This window comes from Grus americana, chromosome 1 (genome assembly GCF_028858705.1).
Source record: "Grus americana isolate bGruAme1 chromosome 1, bGruAme1.mat, whole genome shotgun sequence".
Lineage (NCBI taxonomy): Eukaryota > Metazoa > Chordata > Aves > Gruiformes > Gruidae > Grus > Grus americana.
Window position 1 is genome coordinate 94872875 of NC_072852.1, and position 15769 is coordinate 94888643.

At 41.9% G+C, this 15769-nt stretch overlaps 2 protein-coding genes across 2 annotated transcripts in view; both read left to right on the forward strand.

Moving 5' to 3' along the window:
• TBC1D23 (TBC1 domain family member 23) overlaps positions 1–15769 on the forward strand; it is a 125929-nt gene that overhangs the window by 79982 nt on the left and 30178 nt on the right. The gene's annotated exons all lie outside the window — the stretch shown is intronic.
• Positions 1118–10488, forward strand: LNP1 (leukemia NUP98 fusion partner 1). The gene is made up of 3 exons (XM_054828234.1): positions 1118–1267; positions 7851–8096; positions 10156–10488. The coding sequence occupies exons 1-3, from the start codon at positions 1118–1120 to the stop codon at positions 10357–10359; spliced, it is 600 nt and encodes a 199-aa protein (XP_054684209.1). The 3' UTR covers positions 10360–10488.

The window sequence follows — 15769 nt, forward strand, 5'->3', positions numbered from 1 at the left end:
TTCCTCCTGTTCCAACACTATCCCAACAGCTCTACAGCCTCAAAGCACTCCTCTGTGTCCTTCTGCCTTATCCCAAGGCATGTAACACATCTTCCGGTTTCATACTACACAAACAACAGTTTTACGGGCCACAACAGAGTTTTCCTGTTATATCAGATATTTTGACATAAAAAAGACACAAAAATTACAACAAAGTATTACAGCCACAGTATGTTCCTACAGCCTTGAGAAGACCCACAGCACAAGAGCCATGTAGGGTAGATGTGACCTGTCTAGCCGCTTGGTCTTAAGGCCGGAAAATGGTCCCCAGCCCTGTTCTGTTTTGTGGTATAGACAGGTCCTATATGGCCTACACCCAGGGCTGGCGAGGAGGAATCAGACCCATTTTTACTCTTCGTGCCTTCAAGTGAGGCAGAACCTTCCACAACACTGGTACAGCAGGTGAAATGACTCTAGTGAAAAGCAGCTGATGGAAGTTCATGCTGGCTGTCATAACCCAAAAATGAACAAGCAGTTTCCTCAGGGGGAATTTTCTTCTACCTAGACAGACCATGTTTCCTGAATACCAAAGGAAGAGCAGACAGAGTAGAAGTCAGGAGGGAGGGCAGCATGGGAAGAGTGGGCCATTTGTCCTCCCTCCTACAGAGCCAGTTAGGCTGTGACAGCTTGTGACCATCGTCAATATGTCAATTCTGTTTCTCAAAATCACAAGCCTACTTTCGGTTCATGTACGCACCTCCCAGGCATGTAACTGTGGGCAATTCTCCATTGGTATTGACAGCTGGTGCACTCAACAGCAACACACAGGGAGTAGCCAACACATTTCCCTTCCCACCAACCCCCTGCGGCAGTGTCATATTGGACATCACTGTAATGGAAATGTTAAAAGAAACCTTGTTGAAAAGAGATGAGAAAGGATTGACTTTATGTTTAGACAGTGCCTAGGGCTGCAGTGGGATGGGTTTTGGGGGATGGAGAGCAGAAAGTGTGGTTGAAACTGCATCTCCTCTTCCTCTTGTTGGCAGAACAGTGTGAGGCTATTGACTTGGTGGTGGACATTTGACCTTGCTTTTCCTTGCCTGGTTGGGAGACCCCCCCAAGTTTCGAGCATCTGTACATGGAATATGAAGAGGATGATGACATTTCCTTTGCAAAATGGATGAGCAGCTTCTGGGGCCACAACTTGATTGATGAGAATGAGAAAGAGGGTAGAGGCCACAAGAAACATCAGACACGACCCTTTAGTGAAAGGAGAGCCTCCCTTCCGGTAAGAGCTGCGTGCAGTTTTCTCTGTCTGTGTGTGTGGTTTATGTATAAATATAAGTGCCATCCCCAGCGGCATGGCCCTAGAGATCTGCGAGGATGACTATGGTACACCTTGCTGAGTAAGTTCAGCTCCTACCGGGAGCAGCTAATTGCTTTTTGAACTTAGGCCTCCGGTGCCTTTGGCATACAAGGAAAGTGGCAAACTCCAAGATAAGTAACAATAGGACCAGAAACATAAGTAGAAGGCTGTAATAACTGCTTAACTATGTCTTACAATGTTGTTCTGTCTGCTAAGCATGACCTGGCAGAGATCAAAACATTTTGGAAACTGGCACACAAACATTGGCTTCAATGAGTCTGTTCTCATGTGTAAAACTACATAAGCCTGTATGTGCTCACAGGATTTGGACCTAATTCTGCAACTATACCATCCCCAGGAAGTTGTATGCTTTACTCCCAGGGATTTAGCTGTGCGCAGGTGTAACTTCTAATTTAAGAAGTCCCTCCTTGTTTAAAACAGTGGACTCTGAAAATAAGGATGCAACACATAACATTATACTGTGAATAAGATTTTAAGGGAGAAGCTCGTTCTTTACTCTTAAACCAACAAAATAGTTGGGAAAGGGGCAGGGTTCACACACAGAGGCAGTTTTTTAAGGCAGCTCACAACTGCCTAACTGATTATCAAAATGAAGTTAAACTGAAAGCAGCTGTTCCCAGTCTGCTGTTTATTTGAAGGCTGTTGCTTTTATTTCAACCATTAAAAAATGTGTAGGTGGTCCAAACCTGTCTCTTTTTTTTCCAACTACATTAGTGGGCTTACCAAAGATATTATGTTTCCTTACAAACCATTTTTCACTTACATCCTTAGATCACTGTGGCTGCAACAAGGCAAATGCTATTCTATTGGGGAGAAACTGCTAATCTTTTCCAGACTTTGTTTTCTGCCGTGCTATATTTTCACCTTGCAACTTCTTTTGCACTGAAGCTGCCATGTTCTGAGCTGTGGAATTTTTCATTTCCAAAAAAATTGGCTAAGAAAAACAAAACAGACCAAACCCACCTCCCTCCTCTTTGAATTCATGGATTGGTTGGAGAGGTAACTTTCATTTATTAGTTTTGAACTGATCAGCCACATTTGCTATTTACGGTTATATTTCACCCTGCAAGACAGACTCTGAGCTAGAGCTGTGCTGATAGATTCCATCAGAATGCCTGAAAATAGTATGTTTATGAATGTTTTTTTTTTTAAATTAATTTTACTGTATTTTAATTTTGTCCTTCAGAGATCAACATGTATGTAATTTCTTTAGGCCCCAATACAGAATGAAGTGTAAGAATGTACTTAAATCACTGTTCAGCAAGCTGCTGAACATATCTTCATGTATATTTGTGTGTGTACACATATATTTCATGTGAAGCATGTTCTTATATTTAGTTTGTTCAAAAGCTATAGTTACATAGTTGCATCCCTGAATCAACACCTAGAACTTGGATGAAGTTAGCTGACAGGAAGACAAGACCGTGACTTACTATTCAACGAGCTAAAGTTATCCTGTACACTTAATTATGTTTGGCCTTTACATTAATGTTCCACGCAAATTTGTCTTGCTCCAGTAGTATTACACAGGAGACATAAATTTCAACTGCTTTATTTCTCAGTGCCAGACATTGACTGGAGGAATGAGAAGGGAAGATTTGTTTGGGGATTTTATGATTCAGGGATAAATTCTGAGATGAAACTTTTTGTATTTGGAAATCTCTGACTAGTTGGTAGTGAAGAGTGCTAAAACATATTGTCTTAAACCAAATCTAGAAGTTAAACAAATGGTCACTAATAATTCTTTAGAAATACCTTCAGAAAGATCATCTCCTTGTTGAGATCAACAACTTGCTATAGCACCTGGATGTGTGATTTTACACAGTTATTATAAGTGATTACTACTGTAAGATTCGTTATTACAAATTATAACTACTGTAAGGTTCAAAACACTTATCAGTGTTAGTTATATATTGTCTTCATTTTATCAGAGCAGTGCTATTAATCAGGAGGTTTAATAACTGAGATCAGACTGCATCTGTTCTGTAAGTTAATTCCTCCGCAGCAGATCACATTGTACCCTTTCTTCTGTGTCAACACCGTAAATGGAGATAACACCACTGTCCTGGTGAAAATCAAGTCAGCAGGTTCTGACTGACACAGCTGTTGGCAAAAGTTCCTTGTGCAGATACAATAGTACTGCCAAAACAGCACTGCCAGCACGCTTTGTCTCATATGCAGGACTGGTACACGGTGCAGTCCTGCCCACATGAACTGCATCTGTACCAGAGGCGTTTTGATATTACATAGGAAAACGCTAGCAGTATAGCACGAAAAAGGTGGTTTTGCTTAACGCTGGAAATCGCTTCCAGCTCCAAATTGGTATGTTGGTCTTTGTAGTTTTTCCTGTGCTATACAAAGACATTCAAGCCACTGCTCTCACCTCAAACACAATGGTAAACTCCTGTGGCATCCTATCATGGTAGACCCCCCCAAAATATGGATAAAGCTTTGTAGAATAACTCCAAAATTATCAATGATTTTCATTATTTTTTTCCCCAATACCTTAGTATACCTCACAAACATTACTGAGATGAGCCTCACAAAATGCTTTTGCTATTGCCATTCCCATGTTGCAGAGGGGAACACAAAATCCTTCACTGGGTGACTGGCAAGACAGGCTGAAACTTGCAACTCCGCTCCCCTGAAAAGCATCAGAGTTGTGTATGTTGCTGTGGGTCAACACTGAACGTGAGAACTGCCTGGAGAGAACTAAAAGTCATCTGTTTCCATCTCCTTTAGTTAACTTGTTCAATGGCAAACTTTAGGCACATTAACTGCGATACCCTGTCAAAGCCTCCAGCTTTGACTTTTCTTGAAACATTCTAGTTATCTTTCATCATTTTGGTTCAGGACAGTTTCTTACCTCCCAGATATTTTGTTGTGGGGAAAAGATAGAAGGCAAAGGAGCACTGTTAAGAGTTTTACAACCCTATAAATGTATCCACCTTCAAGTAGACATTGCTGCTCACAGGAGAAAATCTGATAAGAAACAGCTGAGAGTGGGAGCAGAACAACTGACGGCTGTTGAAGTTACTAACATTTAATTTAAACTAAAGTCAGACTGAACATCTACCACAATATTGTTACTACAGACCAGTTGGAGCCTAGGCCAAAACATTTTTAAGGAATATATGCTTGGCTGTAAACTTCTTGGAAGGAAAGGAAGCTGTGGGACAGCATCTGAATGTCAGATGTTCCGAAATATCCCTAAAGTCACTGGGGTCATTGTGTAAACGTCAGCGAACGATGAACACTCGTGCTGACACACTGAAGATTAATTTTCTTACTGACAGCTGTGCAAGCCCTCAGATCAAGCCCAAAAGATGGAAGCAATTATCTTGTCTCCAACAGAAATTGAGAAAGTGAATAGGCAAATTATATTGATGTGAATTCAGTGAAGTATTTTTGTTTGTGTACTTTTTGTGTGTTTTAGATGGGCAATTAGCAAAAGATTAGCTGTTGTATAAATAGATGCACTGAGCACGACTGGCCTTTACACCGAGGCTCAAGCAGAAAAAGGGGGTACTAAAGGGAGTGAGAAATAACCCCTGAGAACACGCTCAGCGCCTCTGGCTTTCCCAGCACTGGCAGAATTCCCCATTTTGATACAGGGAAGCATTTATCATTCTTCCTTCCCATGCCTTTTCCCTTGTTTCACCTCCTCCCTGCTTCTGCAGTTTAAGAACGACTCCAGGTCAGATCCTCAGAGCCAGGGTCCAAGGGGAGGGTGCTGACGAGGCACCAGACGTAGGCGTGAGGCAGCTGCTGGGGCGAGGAGAGGAGCAGGCACTGGGGCGGTGCTCAGCGGCCTGTGCCAGGGGACAGCAGCAGCGGTGGGCGCACGCCAGGCCGTGCGCGTACGGGGACAATCTCTGTTGCCAGCAGCTGCTGAGACTTCAGGAGGGGAAGCATAGATTAAAGCACTCTGCAGCCATTCTTATTTACAATGTTACCAGGCAATCAGTGTGGCACCAAACGGGTATTAAATGCATGTACTAAGTCAAAGAAACAGGAAGAAAGCCACATGGATTTTATCTAAAGTCAGCGCCACATTACTTCATCGCTGAGCTTCATTTTATGACTCTTTCAGTTCTCCACAGAGTCAATCTTAAATAAGACTGATGTACTGTGCTAGTCATAAGCCATGAAAAGTTCATGCTTGAGCTGTTGTGTTAAGGCTTTTGTCCTCTGTAGGGTTGTGTCCATAAGACAGCAACATGCTGACACGCACGAGCATGCTGTCCTCCTAGCTGTGGTGGTATGTATCACGCACAGGCACTGTGAGAGGAGGCACAGTCACAGTAATGTGATTGCATAGACATGTATGCGTAGCTTTACCTTAGTCCACTGAGGCAGATACGGATTTCAGAGGAAGGCCTGTCCCTTTTCTGGACCATTGCTGCCATGTCAGTATGTGAACTGCAGTCTTTTTGTTAAAGGCTTAACTATAATTCTATTTGTGAAGGGAAATTAAAAAGTAATGCCTTAGTAAAATAAAACATTTGCAAACATTGCAAAACAGAATTGATAGAATATTGTCCCCCGCTTCAGCTGTCCTCGTGGTTTTGTGCCCAAACCCTCTAAGAACAAATACCAGTGATTTTTAGTGTGAAACAATTTTTTTTTCTGGGAAACAATATATGTTGATGCCATTAAAATGACACAGAAGACATTTAGCTTGTTGAGCTTGACATGGCATGTGTATTCCTGTCCCTCAAGCACAATGTGATTGCTTTGTTGGTTTTTAAAATAATGATACAATATGACCTTACAGAAATTACAGCTGTATTGACTGGTTTGAAACCAAAGTAAAAATAGTACGGCAGAAATCATTATCACTACATTCAGAGGCAGTCCATAATACTAGTTACTGAAGTAAGATTCTGTCCAGAAAAAGAAATTGAACCAGTACTGTATGATCTGAAAACCCTTCGGTATTAGGTGCTTCTGTCAGGTATAAGATTTACTATTTTTAGCACCTCTCATCAAGCCTCTCTAATGTGTTATAGTCACAACCATATGGATGCGCAGCCTTGCTATTTAAAAAAACCCTGCATAGGTCCCAGTCATGCTGATACATTTACAATAGCATCTGGTCCAGAGTAAATGGAAATGCATACAGGAAATGTTTCAGGTCCCTTGCAGTCCAAGGTTTGTAGATGCATTGAATATACCAAGTTGGTTTAGCTTTCCACTGTTGTTTTGTTTAAAAAAAAACCATACAGAACAAACACACACACAAGGGTTTTCTCCTGGGTTTTCTTAGAAAGCATTTCAGGATCCGTGGGATAGACCTTCAGTTGTTACAAACAATCCCAGCTCCCTTGAAGCCAGCAGAGCTTCTCAGGGTTACTCAAAGGCTGAAGGCTTAGCACCAGGCTTATACAAAACATATACACATCCAAACATGTATGCAACAGCTGGGTGCCTGGAGTGCCCTCACCTGACACCCATGGGGGTCTCATTTTGGGTACCTCCCATCTCTCTCTCTCACAATTGTCACTACCTGCATCTTACCAGTGTTCAGCTCCTTACCCTGAAAAAGCATCAACAGCTGGCAGGGTTTAGGTCATGCCTGGCTCTGTGTGGTGGCCTTCTCACCCATCTCTACTACAGATCTGTCTATTTCTAAAACCACCAATACATGACTTCACAGGACACAGCAGTTCTGGATCAGTTTAATCTCCTTTACAGACATTCAGTTAAACACAGCCGATGCAGATCAATAGCTTTTATCTGCACGTCAGGCCTGGGAAAATTGAACCACACAGAAACTAAACAACTATCTAGTCCCTCCCCACTTTAGCCCTACAAATGTAATTGCAGGAAGCCTGTTTCCTACCGTTTCTCTGGCAGAGATGTGTCCCTCAGTGCCCTGAAAGTGCTCTTTCATCAGTTCAGGACAAATGTGCCCAAGAAACTAGCAGAAAATTCAGACCTGGACAATAGAGCATTTTGTCTGCATGTACACCATGCAGAAAATTTGACACAATTGGGCTAGAAATGATTGCTGGCATGCTGAGATGAACTCAAATATCTGATAAGGCCTGGAGCACCTGTGGGTCAAACTCCATACCTGGCTCATCTGGCCACAAAAGGCTGGTTCTTTGCTTTTTCGGAGTCCCGCCTAGAGCCTGCCACCAGGTGTAAGGCCTGAGTTTTTGAACTTATGAAGGTTTCCGGTTTGTTTTAGTGTCAGTGGGCACTAAGAGGACCCAGCACACTTTACATTTGAAATGCTCATTCGGGTGTCAAAACTTAGATACTCAAAAACAGGAGTAAAAGCAAATTCTGTTGCTGCTTCTGGAAAGCAAGCTGTTGGTTAGTGTGATTCTCCTGCTCACAAGAGGAAAGATACAGAAGTCTGGGGAAGGTCCTTCATTCTGCACCGTTGTCCAGAGAACACTCTGTGCCAGAAAGAATCTGCCTTGTGTGCTCTGCTTTAATATTCAATACTCAACAAAAACCTCTTGTTTTTCAGGCCAGGCTTTCTTCCCTCCATACGACACGACTTCATGCTTCTACCAAAGGCTCATCTTCAGGCCATCTCAAGGGCTCCAAGGAATTTCAAGAAGACCAAGACGTGAAATGCCACTGCCACAGGAAGGCAAGCAGAACACCTTCAGCAGACAGCTCATGCCCAGAGACAAGATCAAACTCCATGCAGGAATTTGCAGAGTCCTTTGAAAAACAATTGCATCTCAAAAGCAAACGCTCAGTTTCTTTGGTAAGTAATGACCAACTTAAGATCACTTCAGAAAAACCCAACCAACCAACAAGCAGGCCAGCTTTTTCCCTGTTGTAATTGCTGTGGCCTTGCTGGGGGAAGAGCAGAAATAAACTTGAATTAGTATTTCTCAATTTTTGTGGTCCTTACAGTAGCGCAAACAAGATTAAAATGGTAGTATCGTTAGTATGAGACTGCTTGGTGTAGTGGTACCATCTAAACTTATTTAAAAATGTATATCTTCAAAATGAGACACCACACTGGCCATGGCAATGTTTTCAGAGATTTCTACAGCTGTGCCAAGGAAATGTGACAATACAAAACCAGGTTTGCTTCAGTTTTGCCATAAGACAGCTTTCTTACTGCTGCTGACCTGGTTTAACCATATACGATGTTATCTGTAAGACTGTCAGACCCTTGTGGTGTTTGAGAGGCTTCTTTTTTACCCCTTGGGGCTCCATCCATCTGCTTTCTTCAGTGTCACCACACAGCTGCAGCAGCAGCCCTTGCTGTAAGTGGCTGAACATGTTTTCTCTGTAAGGGCATGGAGCCAGCAGGGGATTCTCCTCCCATTTCATCCTTCTCCCCATCATTCTGTCCTGAGGCATGAGCATTTTCTGTATGGTTTGTGTTGATGAAGTAGCCAATAACAACTCTTTGTCTATGACATTTTAACACATTTTTGTTACTATCATACCTAATATCTCGTGTATCATACAATGGAAGGAAGGGTAATAAACCTTAACTCACTTTTAAGTACAAGAACAACACTATCAAGTTCAGCCACCCTATTGAAAAAGCTGTGCTTAAATAACACTTGAGTGAATAACACCAAATAACACCAGAAGGAAGTATCGTGGGTTTTTTTTTTTCAGTTTGTTGACACTGACAGTTTGAATAAAGAAGTAATTTTCAGCTCTCTTTGCAGACCTTCTGTGCACGAACAAGAGAGAAAAGAAATCTCTTTGCAATAAGCAGCATCATTACATCATCAGCCTTACAATTATAGTCCTTGCATGCCCAGCCCTCTAAGAACATGCAGAATTATGGTGATGGCAACTCTTATGCCATGTTAAGATTTTAGGTGCATTCTCTAATCTTCTTTTCCCCTTTAGGAACTACTCAGAATTTATTTCATTTGGAAATTCACATTGCCTCATGTGCCTCACCAGTGGTTGTCTGGTTTATCATTTATCATTTCTTAAAAGTGCCTATGGCTAGAAAGTCTGTGAGCATGTAATAATTGTACGATAGGTATAGTGAGCATGCACTAAATACAGCTTCAGTTCTGGTTAAAAACATGGATTCTGGTACCCTTTGTAATCTGCAGTGAGGTGTGCTGGGCTGTGTTTTAATCTACCTCTCAAGTAAACCAAATTGTTGTCATTCCCTCAGTCACCATGGAAGTCTGGGAGATGTGAAGGACTTGACAGTCTCAAGGAACTGAGCAATAGGTGTTAGAGATCTGAAAGGAAATTTAGGAGTGGGCTTTAACTAGTATCTCCAAATGGAGCGGGTTTTTGCATTCAGGGCTCTGCAGGTGCAATTCAAACTACCATGACCACACAGGTTAAAATAAAAATGGGGGAAAGGTAATCCCATTTCATCTCCTTCCCTGCATATTGCTGTTCTCTTATAAACGTGGCTTTGAGGACACTTCATGACCTTCAGCATTTGTTTTCAGTGAGGTCTTTGGAGCTAGCACTGAACAGCCTTCAGGCACGTAAAGATGGATCATGTGAAAGGACAGAAACATGGAGTCTGGGCTGAAATCTCAGAGCCCCTCCTTTTTTCACTCCTGTCTGCTCTCCCCCTCAAGTCCTCCAGCAAATGGCCCTCCCATCATATACAGATTATAATGAAAAGCATGTTGCCTCTTGCTGAGTTTTAGGGTGACCGGCTGGGGCCTTGAATTTGAGCCCATCACAGTAAAGCTGATCTTGCTGAGGTAGGTGACTGGAGTATTTTATTATACATTATTAGTGAAATAAAATAATGAGATTTTTTTGTTCATGTGGGATTCGCTTTTAATTCTCTTTTATTTTTTCCTGCCTTTTAGCAGCCTGAAGGCATGAAGGAGAGAAAAGAAAGAGAAAGACTGCATTTGAGAAAAAGCAAGTCTCACAAGAGAACGGGAGAGAAATCAGAGCCAAGGAGAGAGCAAGAAGAAGATGAAGGTTCAGAAGTCGTACCTGCAAAACACAACGAACAGTTTCCATCACAAGCGAGCATTGAGAAAGGATATTTATGTACAGGCAGCTAGAATGTGTTGAGATAATGAATTTTAATGCTCCCCCTGAAGAGGAGAGGGAACATTCTTGTTTTGTTTTCACTAGAAGAGGTGTGTTAGCTAGAATAAACCCTAACCTGTAAAATAAAAGTAAAATTCAACTGCATCATTGACACCGTGTTACTACCTTCCTGTCTTTACTTTTGCCATTAAGAATATGACCCTTGTCATAGGAAGAGTATATCTGTAGCAAGATCCAAGTTAGTAATTAACTACTGTAAGAGGGTTTCAGGCAAATTTAGCATTGCAGCAGGATGGTGGTGGATGTGTTCATTTAAGAGGAAAGCATGTATGTATTACAGAGCCGTGCAAAGTCATTTAAAGCCTTACGTTTCTGTTTTAATTGAAAACAGGCTTATTGGTAGGTTTGGGAAGGAAAAAGTACACATAGCCACCTGCTTGCTGGCCCTGACACTTGCTTAGATGTGTCTTGGAAACAGGTATCTTTTTGCTTTGACAATCTCCTGGCTCCAAATTTACAGAAGTAATAGAGGAGAAGCCCACGTGTTCTCTTCTCCACCCCGTGATGTCTCACTTCTCTCTGCTTTCCCGACCACTGTGCAATATGACCCTTGTTGCTCTGGAATCCCCCAGCCCTCTCCCATGTCCTCAGTCCCATTTCCCCAGTCACACAACTAGTTCCTTCTCCCAACTTTAACCTAATCATCTTGCTTCTTTTGTGGCCTTCCTCCTCTCCATTTACTACTTTATAACCCTGCCTCATAGCTACCAATCTCCTTTGCTACATTGCTAGTTTTGTCATCAAAATTTGAGCTTTGCTGGAAGCTCTCCAGTGAAAACAGAGATGTTCTGCTTCTCGTACTTCTATGTAATCTCTTTGAGATGTTGCCACACATTCAGGGTGAGGCATCACAACCCTTTTCCCTTTTTCCCTTTTCTAGAACTAGGGCCAAACCCAGGGAATGGGAGCTGGCTCTGTCTATGATAAGTAGGACTTAGGAAAACTCTGTTTCCTCTGGCTGAAGATTTCCTGAACTCAGGTGTAAATCTCATCAACTGTAAGTAAGATTTCCATCTCTGCAGAGGAAACCCACCTCCACATGCTCATACACACGTACACACCCCGCAACTCCCCTATGCCTCCCTTCTTCAACATGGAAGTCTCCCTGCAGAGAAGAACCCTGCCCTCTTTGGGAATAGTTTCCCCAGGCCTTGCATAGAGAAAGCCTACTTTGGATAATGCAGTTAGAGAAGAGTGAAGACTAATGAAGTCATGAGCAAAAGTCAAAGTTTGCTGGGTATTCTTGCTGTGATTTTCTGTAATTAACAAAGATCTTATTATTTTACTTTAGAGCCTTGACTTTGAACATTCAACCTTTTAAAAGCTTAGGGCATCCTTAAAACTTTGTGACAATTACCTCCATTAAAGGATTGGTTTTCTTTTTAAGTAGGGCTTTGGGGGATATATAAGAAAGCACTTGAACCCTTGCTGATGCTTGTAAATTGCTTCTTGCCTGGTATCATATATTATAAACTAATAAATCTGATTGAAAAATGTTCTCCCTATGCACAGTTCCTATCCTCCCCAATCCTGACTGAATCTTCACGAAGTTCTTCTGTCAGCCAGAACTTCCATGCAGATGGCTTTCCTTTTATAGCCTTAATTTGAAGACTACATTACAATAGACCTGGATAGAAAGGAACAGCTATTCCTCAGATAAAACCTCTCACATACATCCTTTCACAAAGCAGCCTGACCTCACATTTCATGAGACCTGAATGCCATGGCTGCACAAGCTTTGCCTGAATTTCAGACCATCAGCCTCCTCCTCCTTCTCCTCCTGCTTTCCAGCCAGTTTAACTCAACAGACCCAGCTGTATCCCAGCAGAATTTGCAAACAGCTTGTATTTGTGAGACTAACGTGCTGGTTATACACCACACCTGATGAAAAGAAATCACCAGAAAGAGCTGAAATAGAAAACCCATGTGTGGCTAGTGCTGACTTGTTTGCTCTCTCCATCAAAGCACAGGCAAGACTCACTGCCACCAAGGCAGCCTAGCAAGTCTGCCTGCAAACAGCTCCCCTGTTTATCACTGAACCCCATCTCTCAAATGGGAGAGTCTGTAAGCATTTATGTCCTTTCTGGGCTGGCTCCTCTGCCCTGTGGCGTGACTCTGGAAGCAGAAGCTTTCAAATAATATCCTCAACACCATCCTCCTTAAATCACTAAAAAATATTTACTTGAAAGTGTTTTCTCTTGCTTCATATCATGCCTGATTGGACCCACAGCCCTTTCTGGTGTAGTCCCATGTAGTCTGATAGACCAGTATTACTTAGGAAGACTGAAACTTGCATGGTAGAATGAAATCATTCTCCACAGAAATTAACAATTATTTGATAACGAATCAGGCATTTGGGAAGGAAGGTAATGATCTGAAAAGGAATCTAATTGCAATGGCATGGCTGATACTTCTATTTCCACACAAAGTGGAACTGCGATATACAAGTAGTCAGAAAGACTCCAGAGAGTTTTCATTTTCACAGTAGGTCAGTAGTTCGGTTGTGACTGACATAAAAAATAGTCAGTGCCTTGATTCCCATCCCCAGTTCCCAGAGCAGCTGGGCTGGCCGTGAGTGTTTGCCGCACACACCCCTCACTAGGCAAACACTCTTTGCTTTTTCTGCTCTTTCCAAGAGTGGGATGGCTACAAGTTGCATCAGAGTCCAAACCCTGGACACGAAGGAGGTCAGTTAGTGGGAAGCAAAGGCAAAGGGACAAAAAAAAAAATCTTTTCCAAAAAGATTACCAAAATTACCTTATTAACAGGTAATGTTGAAAACCTGAAGCAGTTTTACAAGAGAGGGGAACCAGCAGGCAGCAGAAGTAGGCTGACACTCCCACTGCGGGCTGGCTGGCGAAAGCTGAGGTGACTCAGAGGCCCGTGAAGGACATTTTAGACGATGACTTGTGGCTCGCGGGTGGGAGACCATGGTCTGGTAAAACACTCATCTCTGTAGAGCCTTCCCATCCCTTCAGGCTAACTAGAAAGTGCTCCTGTGGGAAGTTAGGGCATGGGTACGTACAAGCATTTCAAGAGCAAGATCCAGTTATACTCCAATGTTTTCTGAGAGGGCTAAGAGGACAACGTCAAGTGTGGCTACCTCATCTTTTCTGTGGGAATTCCCAAAGCAAAATATTTATGCTTGCATGCTTCTAAGGTATTGTTTAATTGCAGCATGGTTTTGAGGATGGATTCAATTTTGGGTACTTGTTAACATATTGCACGTTAGTATATAAAATGCAAGACCCCACAAAGACAAACTGAAGCAATATCTATATTTATGTACATGCTCGCAACATTCCCTTCTAGGAAAAAAATGGGAAATATTTAAATGCATAAACAAAACAACCACAATGTATAACTGAACAAGAATATAATACCCATTAAAAAAGAAACCTAATATTAAATATGAAAAAATGAAAATGTTCATCTGTACTTTTTTGTTCTTTAGCACAAAAGAAGGTATTTGGGTAAGCACATCCCTGGCTCTGACTGCATTCAGTGTACACATGAATAGTATAAAATCAAACAGAGATATAATCAAACCTGAAAACCAAAATTATTCACAGATAAATGAATCATAATCATGGGACTTTGTGTTTATACAGCCATCTGCCAAAACCATTGAAAACAAACAGGTCTTGAAATATGTCCAGAAGGATATGGCAGCCAAAATCTAGTTATTCAATGAGAGAAATGAATATTGAAATCCAGCAAGCTTCATAGATAATGCCCTGCCTGCAGTTGTTGTGCCAGAGCTTTAGATAACTGTGTATGAACACATGATAAAATAAACCCACTCATCATAGAAAACATTGCTTGTAGAATGTGGATTTTCATTTGCTCTGTTGTTTTAGATTGGATTGACAGATAATATTCCTCCTATTAGGAGGATCCCTCTGAATCCTAGCCCAGTCTCTACTGTACTTTAGAAAAAGGTAACTTCTTTCAGCTGTGACTTGTCTCTGAGGTCAGACAGAAAATGGGAGAAAGAAGTGATACGAGGAGCATCAAAGACTACTATTCTGTCGTATTTGATGCATTCGTGTCCTTCTTACATGTTTGTCAAAATACTGCAGTTCCTGCGATTTCTAAACTGATTGATTGATACAGTTTTGCTGTATTGAGGAAGACCCACCAAAACCTGTGACAGTTATATATTTGCCAATGGAGTCCTTACTGAGAGTCCTCAGCCTGGTGAATTAGTCCTGTTCTTGATAATGAACTATCAAAAAAGGACTTCTCTTTTTCTCCAAAGCTTGAGCAGAAGGATTCATCGACACTGTTCCTCTGGGCTTCCCTGCAACTATATTGCATTATATGAGGTGGATGCTAAGGTTTTGGCCCTTTGGAAAGCAACCCTTCCTGGACCTGTATGCAGTGGATCTCAGTTGATATTCTGCTCTTCATATATGCACAAAATACATCTTAAATGTCTCTCATAAACATTTTAAATCTAGTGGGTTTACTCCCTGAGGACTCCTATACAGAGAATTTTGGCTGTCATAAAGCAGCTAGAGTGATTTTGGGTTAGCCTTCCCACAGCTAGCACAAGTTTATGTCTGGGACAGAGGAATGGTTAGGGCATCCCTTTGTGCTGATAGTCCCAGCAGCAGTAAAAGGTCCTCATGGAGAACAAAGTAACTTTGGGTTGCTCTCACCTGTGCAGGAGTGGCAATCACAGGTTAGCCCAGAATTTGGGATGCAAAAAAGTTTTTGTGAACTCCTTCTCCGTTGTGCCAAGTTTCACCTACCCACAGCTGGAGATGAGGCTACTTCAGACAATAGATTTTCCATTCCTTTAATGCCTTTTGCATGGAACAAATGTAGTCCCACAATAGCATCATCCAGGTCTCAACTATGTGTTCAACAGACATCAACCATAATGTTCATCACTCATTCAGGGTACTCATTACAATCTGATTATCTAATCAAAAGCAATTCTGAGTTGAGGTCATTTAAGACTGATAAAAATTTCCTTTCATTGAAGGAGGAAGATTAGGATCTGTGTGTGGTTTGTCATGATGACTGGGGACTGACAGCCGCACGGAACTTCACTGCATGCACAGCTTTCACAAAGAGGTATCGTGACAAACTCCCAGGGCCTTCTTTTCTGTTACTTGCGATAGTAGAGAATAGAGGAAGCGGTTTATATATCAAATTCTCCAGACCTTGACTAAACCTTGAATGCTGGTGACTGAAAGAGAGACATCTGTGTGTCGAAGCTGCTGCAGTAATCCTACATTACCTAGATGCTACCTAGAAGGTGGGAGAATCCTCAGTGTCATCTTTCATGGTTTTTAGCAAAGTTTTGCGCTGGTAGAAAGACCAAAGGTGAAGATGATGGGCCACACTGGA

Bases quoted from the DNA above. Each gene is read 5' to 3' on its own strand.
- LNP1 (XM_054828234.1), top strand. From the start codon at position 1,118: ATGGAATATGAAGAGGATGATGACATTTCCTTTGCAAAATGGATGAGC. The intron at 1,268-7,850 runs GTAAGAGCTGCG...CTTGTTTTTCAG, and splicing joins AAAGGAGAGCCTCCCTTCCG to GCCAGGCTTTCTTCCCTCCA. The intron at 8,097-10,155 runs GTAAGTAATGAC...CCTGCCTTTTAG, and splicing joins GCAAACGCTCAGTTTCTTTG to CAGCCTGAAGGCATGAAGGA.